We start from the raw sequence: 17,329 nt of genomic DNA on the forward strand, positions 1-17,329 counted from the left end.
AGCGACACTCCATCCTTGGTCAAGGGATCTGCACCGCACTCTGCCAAAGTGTTGATGACGTCAGCCCATGGAAAAGATCCTTGTAAGGGTGCCGGTGTAGTGTTAGATGTACCCCTGTGAATTCGAAGGATAGGATGTCCATGTGGCTTTAAGCACAAGCTTTGGGTAGGGGCAGAGAGCTGGTCGTACATCATCACTTGGCAGCGACAGACAGCCAGGCTTCCCACCCTAAGAAATTGAGTTTCTCGGGTCCTAGAATCGCTATTTATTTGCCCAGCTGTATTCTGTCCCCATCTACTCAAGCCCCAGAAATTCTGCATACTAGCTGGAGTCCGCATCATCTTTGCGACCTCGAACTTTTTTACTATTTGTCAAACTTTCGCCTCCGCCTTTGGTCCGTGATTCCTTCCAGGAATGTTCTCTTTCGCTATGTTTCTGGTTTGCTCTTACTTTTTCCAAAACTCAGCTCCAGTGTCGCTTCTGTGGAACGCCGGGTTCCAGGACTCGCCTCTGTTGCCAGCTTAGACCAGTTCCAAGAGCTGACAGGCGGGGCCAGCACTAGCCTAGCAACTCCCGTGAGTTTCCACCAGGGGGCGGGAGGACCCCGCGACCATTCAGTGTGTCCACGGGGAGGCGCTGCAGCCCGCCTCTGGCTGTCGCGCAGTGCTGTGGCGCGACCAATAAATTAGCCCCGCCTGACTGGGCGAGGCAGGGTGAAACTATTTGCATAATCTTGAAAGAGCCCTTCTGACTGGCTAGGGTATAAAAGCAGACTTTGAAACGGTACCTCTCATTGGCTTAATTTTCTCCTCTGTTTTGCGTCCCGTCTTATCCCTGCCCCTCTGGACCCAGAGGTCGATCGGAAACTACTGGTTAGTGGTGAGAAGAGGACCCCGGTGTCCCGGCAGTGGACACCCAAGGGTGAGTAATGGGGACCGGGGCGCGTAAAGCCACGGTGGGAGGCTGTTCGTCCTACCCTGACTCCTCCTCGCTCGCCCGTCCAGGAATTGGAAATGGGCACCTAGAGAGGTGCATCTGGGGACGGATGTGGCTCTGGAGACCCTTGCCACCTGCCCCTCCGCCCACCCATGGCCAAGCTGGTGGTCCTCGCCACCCTGGCCCCATCGACGCTGCCTTGAGGTAGGAGAAGGAGCCTCCTTAGCTCAACTTCTGGCTTCCTGGGGGTAGCGCTTCGGTCTTGGGACTTAGTTTAACCCCTCTGGAAACTGGACCAGTGGTTTAGAGTGCCACCGTGGACTATGAGGCCTGGTCACACTGACACTCGCTCTCGCAGAGTCGCTCAAAAGTAGGACCCGCAGAACTTGGAGCAGCATGGGCACCGAGAAAGAAGAGCCCGACTGTCACATACAGTTCCAGGCAGCAGTGAGCGTCATTCAGAACCTGCCTAAGAATGGTGAGGTTGTAGGGATCAGCATTTTGGGGTTCAGGATGGTTAGCCTCCGACCCCAAGATGGAACTGGGCCTGAACCCTGTAAATGTTTACAGACAAGTTCCTCCTTAGGCTGTTGTGTGTGTGTGTGTGTTGGGGGGGGGGTCCCCTCTGCTTCCTGTCCTAGATGCTACGGGTGTGATCCGTGGCCACCTTTTGCAACTGGGGCTGATGAGGTACCCTCCCCTCCGCAACCCTCTGCTCAGGCTCTTACCGCCCCTCCTATGAAGAGATGCTACGATTCTACAGCTACTACAAGCAGGCCACCATGGGGCCCTGCCTGGTTCCCCGGCCTGGGTTCTGGGATCCCATTGGACGTTACAAGTGGTGAGCTCCCCTCCTGGAGGGTAAAAAAAAAGTCTCAGCTGTCACCCAGAATTTTCACAGCTCTCTCTCTCCCTCTCTTAGGGATGCCTGGAACAGCCTGGGCAAGATGAGTAGGGAGGAAGCCATGTCTGCCTACATCTCTGAGATGAAGCTGGTGGCACAGAAGGTAAGTGACTATGGTACTCTGTCCCTGAGGGGGCTTGCCCCTCACTCTTCTAGGGGTGCGCTTCCCTTTTGGATCCCCTTTTGGAAATCACCACCTTTGTCTTGTCGCCCCACCCCCACCCCCAATTCTGCCTGGTCCTGACTGATGTAATAAGGTGGAGGCTATGAATAGGAAGTAGTAAGGTGGGGGGGGGGAGGCTGGAGCGAGGGGGATTATGGGTACTAATGGGAGGAGCCAGCCTGCCCCATTAGACCCCTTCCTGCACAGGTGATCGACACGGTGCCCCTGGGCGAGATGGCAGAGGCCATGTTTGGTCATTTTGAGCCCCTGTATCAGGTGATCCCTGACATGCCGAGGCCCCCAGAAACCTTCCTGAGGAGGGTCACAGGTCAGATCTGCAGGATGGGAAGCCCTGAAATACAGAGTGAACTGTCCCCCCCCTCCTCCTCCAGGCTGGTGGGTGGTGGTTGTTCAGCCGTTTGGGGCAGTAGGGGCAAAGGGTGTGGTTTCTATAAGGACCTCAATCAGTGCCCCTGCCCAGCTAGTTATCAGCCGGTATGCATGACTAATGGGGACAAGGGACATGATCTCACTGGAAGGTACCAGCCCCTTCCCTGCTGTGTCTTGACAGGCTGGAAAGAGCCAGTGCTGCACAGAGACAGTCCCGCTGCCCCCGAGCCTTCTTGTCTCCCCAAGGAGCCAGTACCTCCAAGTGCAGGTTTGTTGGTGAGCAGGAGAGAAACAGAGGCACGAGTAGATTGGGGAGCAGAAACTGGGTGCCATGCTGACCCACCCCTTCATGTCGCAGGCCCCAGGACACCCGAGACTCCCTGTACTCTCAGAGGCCTAGGGGAATCTCTGAGACTCTTGTTTGCAGGGTCTCATTTCATGGGCCCGTTGTACCTGCAGTGGCCAGAATTCTAGGTCTCCTGGGGAAGGGCTTAGTACTCAGCGGCCCACTCACCCCTCCCTCCGGAGCAGGGACCCCCCCCCCAACCCCAGTGGCGCTGTCCTTCGCAGAGGCTTTCCTCTCCCTCTTCCAGAGTCCCAGCCACCCAGAGACTTGGACCTGGAGGTTTTCTGCGACTCCCTGGAGCAGCTAGAGCCGGAGTTGGTGAAATCGCCCCTCTTGTCCCCTGGTCCCGCTGTGTCCGAGTTGCCCCACTTCCACCCCAGGACCTGGGACGCATCTCAGCAGGTGTGGGCAGAGCAGGAGGAAGCAGCTGGCAGAGAGCTCGACCCCAGAGGCGGCCCTGAGTCCCCCAGTGAGAAAGGTAAGTTCTCTACCCAGCCCTTGGTCTTGGTACCCGAAGCCTTCCCTGGGCTACAAAGGTGAAAGTTCAGTGGGGCCACTAGAGAGCAGCCTGGGAGGCAAACTCCTGCCTAGGTGAGCAAAATCCCAGACCTGGACTCTTGGAGAGGTGGCTGGCCTCTGTACCCTCAGCAGGGGCAACTTGCAGACACAGGTGCATTCTGGGAAGTTGTCCTCTCTCTCTCTCTCTCTCTCTGCCTCCTATTTGGAATGCTCAGAGGAAGATGATGAGTTCTGTGTCCCTAACCCTTGTCTAGAACTCCCCATGTGCTAAATCTCCGACAGGGTACCCCGACGGAGTACCTCATTTCTCTGAACAGACAGGGCATGAGGAAGACCGCGTTGTCCCCTACTTTTCAGGAACTAAAACAAGTCTCAGAGAAGTGAATGACTTGTCCAGGGTCACACAGCTAATCAGTGGCCTTTTCATCCTTCTCGGGGCCTTTCCCAGCTTCTGCAAAGTGTCTCCTGAGTCCCCTCCTCTGTCTCTATGCTCCACAGAGGGGTTGGGAGGCAGCCTGACGGGGCCCCAGGAATTGGACAGATGGCTGGTGGGGACAGTCCGGGCCATGCAGGCAAGCATGAGGGATGTTCAGAGGAGGCTGCAGAGCCTGGAGAGCAAGCCCCAGCCACCTGAACAGGTGAGTCCCTCCCCTCCACTTCAAGATGGGGCAAGATCGCCTCAGAACTCTACTCTGGATTTCCTCATCCGGCCGGTTTTGGATTTGGCCCCATGACTCCACTGACCTGTCCACTGGTTTGTGCAGAGAATGGTGTGGCATTTATTTATTATCTTTTTTTTTTCCCTCTTTCTTTTTTTGGTGGTGTCTCTGTGTAGCCTTAACTGTCCCTGGATCTCCCTTTGCAGACCAGGCCTCAAACTCACAGTGAACCTCCGACCTCTGCCTCTGAGTGCTGGGACTACCACACTGCCCAGCTGTGTTGTAGTTGGGGAAACCATTGGGTGGGAGTGTTCGCATCCTAGGGGGAGTGTGAAAAGAGGGCCTTTCCCTAACTACCCAGCTCTGCCCAAGAAAAACCAAGCAGGGAATCGCACCTACAGGTTAGAAGGACCACGAAGTGTCAGGCTTTTTGCATGCCGATGGGGTGACTGTGGATCTCAGCTAGCACCCCAATTCCTAGATGTGAGGTTTGCCCCAACAGTTCAACTGTGCACCTCTCATTTCCCTGCACCCCAGCTCATGCAGAGCAGTTGACAGCACAGTCACATCCCCTTTGTTTCTTCCTGTTTGGGACAGACACTCAGTCTATAACATAGGCTGGTCAGGAGCTCACTACGGAGACTAGTCTTATGGTAATCTGCCTGTCTCAACTGTGAGAGTGTATGTATCACAGTGCTGAGCCACTCTGTCTGGCTGACCACGTGGTGGGTTGTTTTGGTTTTGGGAGACAGGATTTCTCAGTGTAGCCTTGGCTGTCCTGGACTTGCTTTGTAGACCAGGCTGGCCTCGAATGCACAGCGATCTGCCAGCCTCTGCTTCCCAAGTGCTGGCATTAAAGGCGTGCGTGCGCCACCACACCCAGCGTTTTTGTTTGTTTTGTTTGTTTGTTTTTGTTTTGCCTAAGTGTTTTTTAATCTTTGCCTTGCTACTGATTTACTGATACTGTCTCTCCCTCCCTCCCCCCTCCCCCCAAGTCCTCAATCACCATGTGATCTACAGGCTTGGCTTTTGTCTATTTGTTTGTGGCAAGAAGTTGATATGTAGCTCAAAGGTTTAAAATTTACAATCTTGGGCCAGGCATGGTGGCTCACGCCTTTAATCCCAGCACTCAAAAGGCAAACCCATCTCTAAGTTTGAGGCCAGCCTGGTCTATAAAGTGAATCTAGGACAGCCAGGGCTGTTACACAGAGAAACCCTTGGGGGTGGGGTGGGGGACAGAGAAAGAAAGAAAGAAATTTACAATTGTCCAGCAGCAGCCTACCAAACGCTGAGATTAGGCAGTCACCACCACACCTGCCTTTATTTCCCTTATACAGAACAGGAAACTGGGACCTGTGAGTTTAGCTCACCTGAGGGCACCCTGATCTGCTTTTGCAGGACACAGAACCCAGCAGTCTCTGCCAATAGGCTCTGTCGCTGTTGCTGATGTTAAACAGGAAGTGGAGGGAGGCAGAGGCAGGCGGATTGCTGTGAGTTCAAGGCCAACCTGGTCTACAAAGCCAATCCAGGACAGCCAAGGACACACAGAGAAACCCTGTCTCGAAATTACCAAAAAAAAAACAAACCGAAACAAACAAACAAACAAAAAAACCAGCAAGCGGTGATTCACCGAGTGGCCCTAAGTCTGCTGGTACCCACCCTAGTGAGAAACCTGGGGTGGTTAAAACAGGATCCGGCCTAGTCGCTCCATTTGACCCCTAACCCACTAAGTATGGTGGATCTGAGCCCTGGTGACAAGTATTTCAACACTGCCTCCCCTCCCCCCCACACAGCATAACCCCACCCCCACCCTGTTTACCTTTTACCTACCGAAAACCTAGGAATTGCTCCCACCCCACCCCCAGTGCTAGGGTTTCCTCTGCAAGGACTAAGGACTCTTCTCACTGAGCCACATACAGCATCGGCCTATTTTTTCCTATTTGAGTCAAGGTCCTACTAAGTTGTCAACTGGAAATGATAATCTGTTATAGATCATAAAATGGCTGGGCTTGGGCTGCGGGTATATCGCAGCAATAGGGCATTTCCCTAGGAGGCACAGGGCTCTTGATTTAGTCTCTGTCACCACCAAAGGGGGAAAAAAGTTTAAACCTAGCATTTGCTAACTAATTGAAATCACGGGCCTGTGACGTCAGGCCTGGCTAAAATCAGGCAGGGTGGCCTCCGTGTGTGTGTGTGTGTGTGTGTGTGTGTGTGTGTGTGTGTGTGTGTGTGTGTACACATGTGCACGCATACCATGGAACACATGTGCACGCATACCATGGAACACATGTGGAAATCACAGGACAATTGTGTCTCTCCTGCCACAGGAGTCCTGGAGATTAAACTTGACTCATCGGGCTTGGCTGCAGCATCCATTCCTGCTGCCCCATGTCACGGATCTAAGCTTTTCTTTATTTTCATCTTAAGATTTATTTATTTTATGCGTATGCGTTCTCTATCTGCATGTACGCCTGATTGTCCAAAGAGGACAGCAGATCGCCTTGCGGATAGTTGTGAGCCACCATGTGGTTGCTGGGAATTGAACTCAGGACCTCTGAAGAGGAGCCTGGCTCTTATCCTCTGAGCCATCCCTCCAGCCCCCTAATTCTTTTTTTTTTTTTTTTTTTGTTTTTTCGAGACAGGGTCTCTCTGTGTAGCCTTGGCCATCCTGGACTCACTTTGTAGACCAGGCTGGCCTCGAACTCACAGCAATCCGCCTGCCTCTGCCTCCCGAGTGCTGGGATTAAAGGCGTGCGCCACCACGCCCGGCCTCAGCCCCCTAATTCTTTAATATTGACAGATACCCATCCAAGTTCAGGTTTTCCGGGGTCACACTGTCCCTAGTTCATCATCATCATTGCTGTTTTTGGCTGTGCTGGGAGACAGGTGTCAAACCCAGGGTGTTCAGCTTTGCACCTAACTACACCATCAGCCTAAACTAGTCCTGGCACAGGGGCGTGTAGAATGTTCCACCTTTTGGGGTCTTATCATATCTGATTTCCTTGTATATTGTATTCCTGTGAAATGAGTGTAAGAAGCAAAGGCTGCCTTAGTATCCAGTAAACATTCCAGCCACGGGCACATCAGACACCAGGTGTGGTAGCTTGCCCGTGTGTAGGTCTTAGTGTTTTCTTTATTTATCCAGGTAATTTATTTTATTTTATGTGTATGAGTGTTTTGCCCCCATGTGTATATGTGTCCCACATGTGTGCCTGGTATCCTCAGAAGTCAGAAGAGGTAGTGGATGCCCTGAAACTGGAATCAAGGACAATCGGGAGCTGCTGTGTGAGTTCCAAGTCCCTCTACAAGAGCAGCAAGCACTTTGGGTTTTTTGTTGTTGTTGTTATTGTTTTGGGGTTTTTTGTTTGTTTGTTTTTTGTTTTTTCTGAGACAAGGTTTCTTTGTGTAGCCTTGGCTGTCCTGGACTCGCTTTGTAGACCAGGCTGGCCTCGAACTCACAGCGATTCGCCTGCCTCTGCCTCCCGAGTGCTGGGTGTGATTAAGGGCGTGTGACCACTGCCCAGCGCAGCAAGCCCTGGGCTTTTTTGGTTGGCTGGCTGGTTGGTTGGGTTTTATCTGAGACAGATTTTCACTGGGTAGACCAGGCTGGCCTCAAACTCACGAGCTCTGCCCGCTCTGCTACCTTACCTCTGCAGCCCAGTGTAGTTTGTACTTGTAATCCCAGCACTGGGAAGGTGAGACAGGAGGGTTGCTGGGAGTTCCCAGGCCAAGTTGAGCTACAAAGACTTTGTTCCAGTAAAATGAAAACAAATCTGGAGGCTGGAAAGCTGGATGAGCAGGTCAGAGCACTGCATCCTATTCATTCAGAGGCCCCGAGTTTACTTCCTTGCACCCCTGTCAGACAGCTCAGAAATGCCTGGAACTTCAGCTCCAAGGAATCAGACCTTGATAGGTACCTCCCCCACAAACACACACACACACACACACAAATAAAACCGTTATTTTTAAAAACAACAACAAGCCGAATCAGAGAGATGTTCCTCACATCAGGGACACTCAGGGGACAGGTGGTATCTGGCCTCCAGCTACGACTGAGTCTAGGGCATACTGCTGGCCTGGATGCAAGGGTGACAGTCGCACCCCAACCCTGATGTCAGGTTTTCCGTTTGAAGCCAGGGGATATCCAGGTCCTCAGCTGACAACAACTGACCATCTTTGCCTGGACAGTAATTTATTTAGTGGTTGCAGAATATGTTGATTTTTCAGTTCTCTTATTCCTCCCAACAGGTTAGCTTTTTCTTTTCTGTAGGGTTTTCCTGAAACAAAGTTGCCCAAGGAAAAGGCAGGGTTTCTTTTCTTCTTCCTCCTCTTCTCCTCGTTCTTGTTTTGTTGTTGTTTTTTAAGGCAGGGTTTCTATGTGTTAACCTTGGCTGTCCTGGACTCACTTTGTAGACCAGGCTGGCCTCGAACTCACAGAGATCCACATGCCTCTGCCTCCCAAGTGCTGGGATTAAAGGCGTGCGCCACCACACCAGGCCTTCTCCTTGTTCTTCCTCTTCTTCTTTTCTTCTTCTTCCTCTTCCTCTTCTTTTTTAAACAGAATCTCACTATGTAGCCTTGGCTGTCCTGAAACTCACTTTATACACCAGGTTGGCCTCAGAGAGATCCAGCTGCCTCTGCCTCCCAAATGCTGGGATGAAAGGCATGTGCCAACACACCAGGCTAACTTGGAATTCACCTGCAATCCTCCTGCCTCAGTCTCCTGAGTGTTGGGAATCTAGGGGTGAGGGCCACAATGCAACTTCTTTATCTTTTTTTGTTTTTGTTTTTTTGATTTTTCAAGACAGGGTTTCTCTGTGTAGCCTTGGCTGCCTTGGACTCACTTTGTACACCGTGTTGGCCTCGAACTCATAACGATCCACCCACCTGCCTCTGCCTCCCAAGTGCTGGGATTAAAGGTGTGCGCCACTACACCCAGCCCTAATTAATTTCTGAAGTAAGGAATTGAATGGAAAATCTCCTCAATGGTATAATTTCTTTTTTTATTTTTTGTTTGTTTTCATCATCATGGGATCCTAAATTTTATAGATCCATCATTTTATAATCACCAATAATCACTCTTGTTTTTTGTGGTTCTGAGGATTGAACTCAGCACTGTTCATGCTAGTCAAGTGCCCTGTCATAGAGGCATATACTCAGCCCCCTCTTGATGTTTATTTTATGTGCGTGGGTATTTTGCTTGCATGTGTGTCTCTGCAGCGTTTCTGGGCAGTGCTGGCCTTGAGGTTGTTGGATCCTGCTGTGGAGGTACACACTTTGTACTGCTGTGTGGAAATCAGAGGACAACTCTGGAGTGGGGTCTCTCCAACTTTATGTAGGGTCCGGGGATTGAACTCAGGCAATCAGGCTTGTATGGCAGGCGTTTTTCCCACTGAGCTAACTTATTGTCTCCCCACCCACCCACCGCGCCTTTTTTTTTTTTTTTTTTTTTAAACTATGGAGATCCTTCCAAGCCAGATCCTGTTCTTAGACCTTTACCTAGTTCACTAAAAAACTGGCTTTTAGTAACAAGTTGTCTTACATTGCCTCACCTTCCTTGCCCCAACCTTAGAACCAGTTACTCCTCCCAGGAGACCAGCTCCTTCTAGAATATTTAGAAACTAACATTTGAGTACCCAGGTCCTTGTGTGCTTTACAATACAAGGTCTTTAGTCCTACTAGCCTGGAGGAGCTGGCTTGGAAGCTACACTCTTCCTAAGGCCTCTCCTATCACATGGTACTGGACTGTGTGTGAGAGAGAATCCGGGTGCACTTCAAGCTAGTGGAGCGGATGTGGGGTAGGACTTTCCCGTCTCAGGAAGGCCAGGCCCTAGGAGTCTAGAAGCAGGCTACTGGGACGCACTACACCTGGGCTGGCTTCTGAACTCTTCCCTCTTGGCAGCAGAGGCCGCCCAGGACTCGGCCTTGGCCCCTAGGGCTCTCGGCTCCCACGGTGCTCTTCTTTATCCTGTGGCCCTTCGTTGTCCAGTGGCTCTTCCGACAATTTCGGACCCAGAAGAGGTGACTCAAGGACGGGGTCTCTCTAGCAACTGAGAAGGCTATGAGGAGTCCCCTCATGTCCTGCTGTGCCCTGAGCCTCCCTAGGTTTAGGAAAACAGCATTAGCAATCCCCTTCCTCGTTCGCGCTGGCACTCCCTCCTTTAGTGGGGGATCCCATAAGACCCCATCCTTCCCTGCAGCTCACACCTGTGCCCGGAGTCCCCAGGCTATCGTGGTTAGCTGCTATCATGGTGCACATCCTAGCTTTGGGGTGGGCGGTGAGCACCCTCCGGCCCCACCCTCTGGGTCATCTGACTTTGCTCTTGCGGAGTCGGCTCCCTGCCGAGGCTCAGCTCTTGGGCAAGTTGGGACTTGGACCTGGCCTGAAGGCTGATTGGCTGGAGCCCTCAGGAGTGGGGCGGAATGGGAGGAGTGTTAAGGCTGGGGGCTGGGATATCCCGTACACACACAAGTACACAACGCGCTCAGGACTTCACTGAAGATTCACGTGCAATCGAACGCTTCATTAAACAACAACAACAACAAAAGCCTCAAGTCTGCCGTCTGGGCGCCCGTGGAAAGAGCGGGAAGCGGGCGGGTTGCGCGAGACACAAGTCCGGTCCCTCTCTCTTCCAAGCGCCCAGCAGAAGCTGGGGCTTCCTTATAAGGAATGTCTTCCCTCCTCCCTAAAGAAAGCAGGAGAAAACAGGCCTCAGTCTGGGGTCAGAGAACACGGAGGAGGGCGGGGATGTCCCATGGCTTGGAGGACTGGAGTCTTGCGAGGAGGAGCCTAGCGTAGGTCGGCCCCGCCCCAAAGGGAGGGCTGCTGACCTAACTGCACACTGCGCTAAGGTTTGGGGTACCCAGTGCTGGGTTCCAAATGTCGCTGCGTCTTCCCAAGTCCTTAACTCTAGACTGTTAGACCCTATCTCGACCTCCATTCTTCCCAGAGAACTTTCTAGAAGGCCAGGGCCCGCCCATTTTGAGTCTCTATCCTGAGGGGTGGGGGCAGGGTTCTGCGTTGCCTGTATGCCCAGTTGTGGTGGACCTAGTGTCTGTACCGACCTCTCGAGCTGCTTGACCCTGGAACCTTTTTGCTAACTGCCTTGGTGGCGTTGGCCTCCCTGTAGGATAGTCTTGACCCTCTTGGGTCTATCTGGCTCCAGCCACTAACCTGCATTCAGCTTTAAACTCCAGCACCTCCAGATACCTGAGGAGGTCGGTCCAGGGCTGGTTATTGGCAGCTGCTTCTGCTTGGGCCCCAATCTCCCTTGTTTTTGGGGAAAGGAGTCGGTACGGGAGATTCTTAGCTTCTTTCCTCTGAGTTCCCTAACACCCTGTGAGTCTGACCAGTTCCCCAGGTTTGGCCATCCTTGCTTGTGCCTCACTGGAAAATACAGTCACCCTTTGGGGTTTTTAAACAGCAGGGAGGGTGGCCTTAAAGACAGACAACACTCAGTGCACAGATACTGTGGCTTCACAGGGTATACACTCCAGGGTCACAACGCAAAAAAAAAAATGCTGAAGAAAATCCTGTGACGCCGGCGGGTGTTGGCTGGGCAGTGGAAGCCAGGACACAGGGAGATAGATGTAAAGCCGGCTTCCTAACCCACATGCTGGCTCTGCAAACGCAGACTAAAAGATGAGCTGCTCTGAGTCTGGATTGATTTGTTTGTGGAACAGGAACGGTCTCTGCCCACAAGTTGAGCGGTTTAACAGTGACTGGAGGGGGTAAATGAACTTGCCAAAGCACTAGGACTGAGAATATAGAGATTTTGGAATTCTACAGCCTGGTGATCGTGTTTCTCCCGTTATCGATGAGACCCCACTGTGCGTCCCTGTCTAGTAAAGGTGGTCTAACTTCCATATTCCTGACTGTGAAGTGCTCAAGTCGTCTAAAGACTGAAGTGTGGAAAATTTGTCAAGTTGTCTGCAAAGACCTCCTTTTGTGCTTTAAAAATTGTTAAGGTACATGTTCTGTATCCGAGTTTTTATTTGCAAGTATGTCCGTGCCCCACACATGCCTGGTGCTGGTGGAGGTCACAAGAGAACACCGGGTCCCCTGAAACTGGACTGAGAGCTGTGAACTGCCACATGGGTGTTGGGAACTGAGTCTGGGACCTGTGCAAGAACAAGTGCTCTTAACTTCTCCTCCAGTATGCTGTGCTCCCCTTTCCTCTTTGTCCTTGGGCTCCTGGTGTGTCCTAATGAAGAAAGGCAGGCTTTTCAGGCAGACCAGAATTTCTGGAAGTGCTTGGAAAACAAGCTAGAATGGTCATTTTCAAAACATCTGAATGGCCCCCCAGGGGCATTCCTATTTGCTTTCCCTCAGAGACAGTCTGCAATACAAACTGCTGCCCCACCCAGTACTCTCAAGTTCCTAAACCTTTTACTTATAAAACACCTTTAACCTGGGAGGTGACATGTACCTATAGTTGCAACTACTGTAGAGGCTGAGGCAGAAAGGTCTGCATTTCAGGCTAGACTGTACTATATACTGAGGCCTTGCCTCAAAAACAAAACAAAGAGCCGTGCGTGGTGGCGCACGCCTGTAATCCCAGCACTCAGGAGGCAGAGGCAGGTGGATCGCTGTGAGTTCGAGGCCAGCCTGGTCTACAAAGTGAGTCCAGGGCAGCCAAGGCTACACAGAGAAGTCCTGTCTCGGAAACAAAAAACAAAGTAAGATGTCCTTCCTGCTTCTTCCAAGTCAATTGCTCCACACCACTTGTCCACAAATTCCCAAGCCCCAAGCAGTTTGGCCCACAGGCTGCTGCTTAGATTTTCCTTACTTGCCAGTTTGGCTCACTGTGGCTGGGCTTCATAGTGCAGTCTGGGGAACTTGTAGCTCGAAGACTTTATCTTTCTTTGCCCTAAGAAATGACTGCTAAATGCATAACAGTTTGCAATGATTTGAAGCTTCAAGTTACTGGAAATAAAAACTCAATCTCAAGTTTTTGAGGGGTGGAGAGAAAAGGATTTTGTGTTTTGTTTTAAAATCATTTTTATTGTTTTACATATGTTTGTTTTCTTTCCTGCAAATATGTGTGTACCACATACATGCCTGGTGCCAATGAAGGGTGTCAGACCCCCTGGATCTGTTGTTACAATTGTGAGCCAGTGTGGGTTCTGGGGAACCAAACTCAGACCCTCTGAAAGAGCTGACCAGCACTCCTAACTGCTAAGCCAGCTTTTCAGGCTGTGTTTTTGACAGAAAAATGGTATTGGGCCAGGGGTGGTACGCCTTTAATCCCAGCACTCAGGAGGCAGAGGTAGGTAGATCGCTGTGAGTTCGACTGAGGCCAGCCTGATCTACAAAGTTGAGTCCAGGACAGCCAAGGCTACACAGAGAAACCCTGTCTTGAACAACAACAAAAACAGTATTGGATCTTTTTTTTTTGGTTTTTCGAGACAGGGTTTCTCTGTGTAGCCTTGGCCATCCTGGACTCACTTTGTAGACCAGGCTGGCTTTGAACTCACAGCGATCCTCCTGCTTCTGCCTCCCGAGTGCTGGGATTAAAGGCGTGCGCCACCACGCCCGGCTACAGTATTGGATCTTAGGAAGACCTGAGCACAGTTAGACCTGCCACTTAGTTGTCAGGTGACCTTGGGTAAATCACTTTGTTTCTCCAAGTCTTAGAGCTTTCTCATATCTAAAATGGAGGCTAAATCCTGCTTACAGTCTTTCCCACACTACCTCACATGGTCAATAGTTGTGTGTGTAGAATCTCACTGAATTATGGTTGGGGTGTTAGAAGTAAGAAAGGGTCACTAGGCACTCAGGCAAAGGGGGTTAGAGAGAGTTTTCCCGGTCTTCTAGTGGGGGACCAGGGTCTGAACTCCTTTTAAGGGGGAAAGGACCCCCACCTCACCCCCAACCTACCTATGGACCTAGGCAAAACACATCTATTTCAAAGAAGGTCTCCAGCCCTCCCTGAGGCCTCTTCCCCCAAGTCTGATCTCTATGGATGACACCCGCCTCAGAAATGCGTTGTTTTTTGTTTTTGACCCCTCCCCAACAGAAACGCTGGCTGGAACTCTCCTGTCTCGGTTAGGAAAAGGTTCATAGTCTCAAGGGAAGAGGCCAAGTCGGCGTCGGGAGGCCATTTTCTTCGGGCGAAGCCTGGGTTCGGGCTTCATCCCCACCACGCGATTTCGATGGGGCTCAGGAGAAATGCTCGGCCGCGGATGACCATTTTGTTTTCACCTTTGGTACGGAGATGGCTCTTGGCCAGGGTGGCTGCTCTCTCTCACCCAAGGGTCCCGAGGCCGACGTCACTCAGGGCTCGAACCCGCCCTCTCATCTCCCAAGGCCTAGTCTGAGGCTGATGCTCGGCAGGCTATCATACTGTCCCTTTAAGGCGGCACTTCTTAATTCTTCATTTGTTTACTTCTTCATGCGCTTTTCGTCTTTTTACATATATATATAAATATTTGTCCACAATATCCTTCCGCTTACCTCTCTCCCCGAAACCCGTCCCCTGCCTTAGACACATTACTGTAATTTTAAGAATCCAGTGTCAGTAATCATGATTAACATCTCTCTTTATGGGATTTAATCCTCTTTTACACTTTAGGGACTACTTTTTAGGGACAAACCATTTTTGCACTAGTTGAAAACCGTTTATGGCCATCAGAACCTTTCCGCTGAGAATAGAATACGACAGTAGTCTTTTAAACGCACCTTTTAATAAAAATAGTCTGTCTAGGTTCCCAAAGGTCATGGAATCTTCTTGTATTCCTGAAGCACAATGGTATAGTCCAGAACTCGCTCCGCCTCCTCTGCGATTGGTGTTCCCTCCTCAGAGAGACAAATAACTCTTACCCAATGACCGCTCACGTTTCTTCAGCGACGGCTAAGCGATGGAAGGAGGCGGCCTGGGAGACACCCCCTACGCGTTCTACGATTGGCTACGCTGCACGGCGCGCGAGGACGGCGGGCCTGAAAGAAGGGGACTACGATTCCCGGCGGCCCCACGCCCGGACTCCGTTACGCATGCGCATGGGCGGGGCTAGCAAGCTTCTATATATAAGAGGCGCCGAGGGCTTGGAGACAGCAGTTGGAAGTTGGCAGGTGGAAAGTCAGGTTGGGAGGGGAAGCCGGAGGAGGAGGCGGAAGAAGAGCTGTCTGAAGGGGGAGGAGGGAGGGAGGAAAAGAGGAGGAGGCGGAGGAGAACTGAGCGGAGCATCGAGCCAGAGGGGAGATGAGTTTGTCTGTCCTCGGCTAAGGCTCCGGCCCGGCCTGGGGAACTGGGAGCTCGGGTTGGAGCGACACCCGTGGAAGTGGGAGGAGGTGGCTCTGGGACTTTAACCCCTTGTGAGCTCTGCGGCAGGGGATTTAACCCTTTGTGGATTCGGCCCCTCCGAGGCAGCGTCATCGGGTAGTTTTAACCCCTTCGGGTTGGGTTTAACCCATTGGACTTAAGCCTCATCTCCTTGCCCACCAACTCCTCCTTCGTGAGAGCGCTCGGCGGGGAGGCGTGAAGCCCACCCCTCTGCATATTACGTACTGTGCCTGCCGCTGCACCCCTTGGACCTGCTAGTTGGCCACGCTTGTGAGCGCTTAACCCTTTATTGACTGGACTCCAAGTTGCGATTGGAGTTTGCTGACAGGACGGACGAAAGGCGTCACTGCAGAAATTACCGGCCGAAGAGGACTTTGTTGGACATATTTTGAAAAGACAGAAAAGCCTTCTTCCTTAAACCAAAATTTCTTAAACTTTCAGAAGAGGACTCTACTAAGCCATGGCCGAACCACTCTTGTCAGAACATCAACACCAGCTTCAAACTAGCAACTGTACAGGTGCTGCTGTTGTCCATGAGGAGAACTCTGAGCGTCCCCCAGGCGCGGAGGAACGGGTGCCCAAGGAGGACAGTAGGTGGCAATCGAGAGCGTCCCTGCAGTCGGGTGGCCGTCCGGAGCAAGAGGGAGACGGGGGCCTGAAGCACCAGCTGCCCCCGCTGCAGACCAATGCCTGTCCAGAATCGAGCTGCCTGGAAACAGTCGACAAGGGCCAGAATGGGGAGGACTTGTCCACTGGTGGTGCCTCCCCGTCGGCGGAGGGGGAACCGATGTCACAGTCCCCCGTGCAGCCAGGTCATGACTCGGAAGCCACCAAGTTGGAGGCTTCTGCAGCTGGAGGCGAGGAGCCATGGGGGCAACAGCAGAGACAGCTGGGCAAGAAGAAACATCGGAGACGCCCCTCCAAGAAGAAGCGGCACTGGAAGCCTTACTACAAGCTGACTTGGGAGGAGAAGAAAAAGTTCGATGAGAAGCAGAGCTTGCGAGCTTCGCGGGTTCGAGCCGAGATGTTCGCCAAGGGCCAGCCGGTCGCGCCCTATAACACCACGCAGTTCCTCATGGATGACCACGACCAGGAGGAGCCTGATCTCAAAACCGGCCTCTACCCCAAGCGGGCAGTCGCCGACGACACCAGCGATGAGGAATTTGTGGAAGAAGCTGGTGAGGAGGACGGGGGCAGCGATGGCATGGGAGGGGACGGCAGTGAGTTTCTGCAGCGGGACTTCTCGGAGACGTACGAGCGGTACCACGCCGAGAGCCTACAGAACATGAGCAAGCAGGAGCTCATCAAAGAGTACCTGGAGCTGGAGAAGTGCCTCTCGCGCAAGGAGGACGAAAATAACCGGCTGCGGCTGGAAAGCAAGCGGCTGGGTGGCGTCGACGCAAGAGTGCGGGAGCTGGAGCTGGAGCTGGACCGGCTGCGTGCAGAGAACCTCCAGCTGCTGACAGAGAACGAACTGCACCGGCAGCAGGAGCGAGCACCGCTTTCCAAGTTCGGCGACTAGACTGAAAACTTTTGGGGGGAGGGGGCAAAGGGGACTTTTTACAGTGCTGGAATGTAACATTATATACATGTGTATATAAGACAGCGGACCTTTTTACGACACATAATCAGAAGCGAAAAATCCCCCTGGCTTTGGTTTGGTAAATTTAGCTATGATGTTGCTTGTGTGCTTTCTCCTGTTCTTTAATTATGTGAAACTGAAGGGTTGCTTTTCTTGTTTTCCTTAGATGTTGTTTCTTAATGTGCAAGTAATTTGACCAAGTTATAATGCATTTTTCTGTTTAAAAAAAATAATCCCCTCCTTAAGTGGAGCTATAAGGTGGCCAAATCTGAGAACCATTACATTCATTCTAGTTAAAATAAATTTAATGTTTGTAAATGTAACAGTTTCAGTGTGATTTCTAGAGGTTCAAACCGTGCTAGTTTGCTTGACTGTACTTTTGAGGCGGGGTAGCATAATTGTTAAATTTACCAGTTTGCAAAAGGCTTGAATAGAAGAAATTCAATTTGCTCCCCCTGTTGTCTAACAATGGCGCTTAGTATACTTAAAAATACAGTTCAGGTAAAATACATTCATCTTTATCTTCAGAACTTCAGTGTGCTCATTTC

The 17,329-nt window shown here is 51.7% G+C and overlaps 2 protein-coding genes across 2 annotated transcripts; both read left to right on the top strand.

The window, feature by feature from the left end:
* The first annotated feature begins 425 nt into the window (after positions 1-425).
* Positions 426-10,901, top strand: Acbd4 (acyl-CoA binding domain containing 4). Its single transcript, XM_051158811.1, has 11 exons — positions 426-575; positions 853-921; positions 1,005-1,140; positions 1,295-1,414; positions 1,657-1,777; positions 1,859-1,943; positions 2,211-2,331; positions 2,575-2,661; positions 2,987-3,217; positions 3,757-3,896; positions 9,823-10,901. The coding sequence occupies exons 4-11, from the start codon at positions 1,333-1,335 to the stop codon at positions 9,940-9,942; spliced, it is 987 nt and encodes a 328-aa protein (XP_051014768.1). The 5' UTR covers positions 426-575; positions 853-921; positions 1,005-1,140; positions 1,295-1,332; the 3' UTR covers positions 9,943-10,901.
* A 4,073-nt stretch (positions 10,902-14,974) lies between these two features.
* On the top strand, positions 14,975-17,104 carry Hexim1 (HEXIM P-TEFb complex subunit 1). The gene has a single exon (XM_051158809.1). It carries the CDS (start codon positions 15,660-15,662, stop codon positions 16,719-16,721), a length of 1,062 nt encoding a protein of 353 aa, XP_051014766.1. The 5' UTR covers positions 14,975-15,659; the 3' UTR covers positions 16,722-17,104.
* The last annotated feature ends 225 nt before the right edge of the window (positions 17,105-17,329 follow it).

The sequence above is a fragment of the Acomys russatus genome, chromosome 16 (assembly GCF_903995435.1).
Source record: "Acomys russatus chromosome 16, mAcoRus1.1, whole genome shotgun sequence".
Lineage (NCBI taxonomy): Eukaryota > Metazoa > Chordata > Mammalia > Rodentia > Muridae > Acomys > Acomys russatus.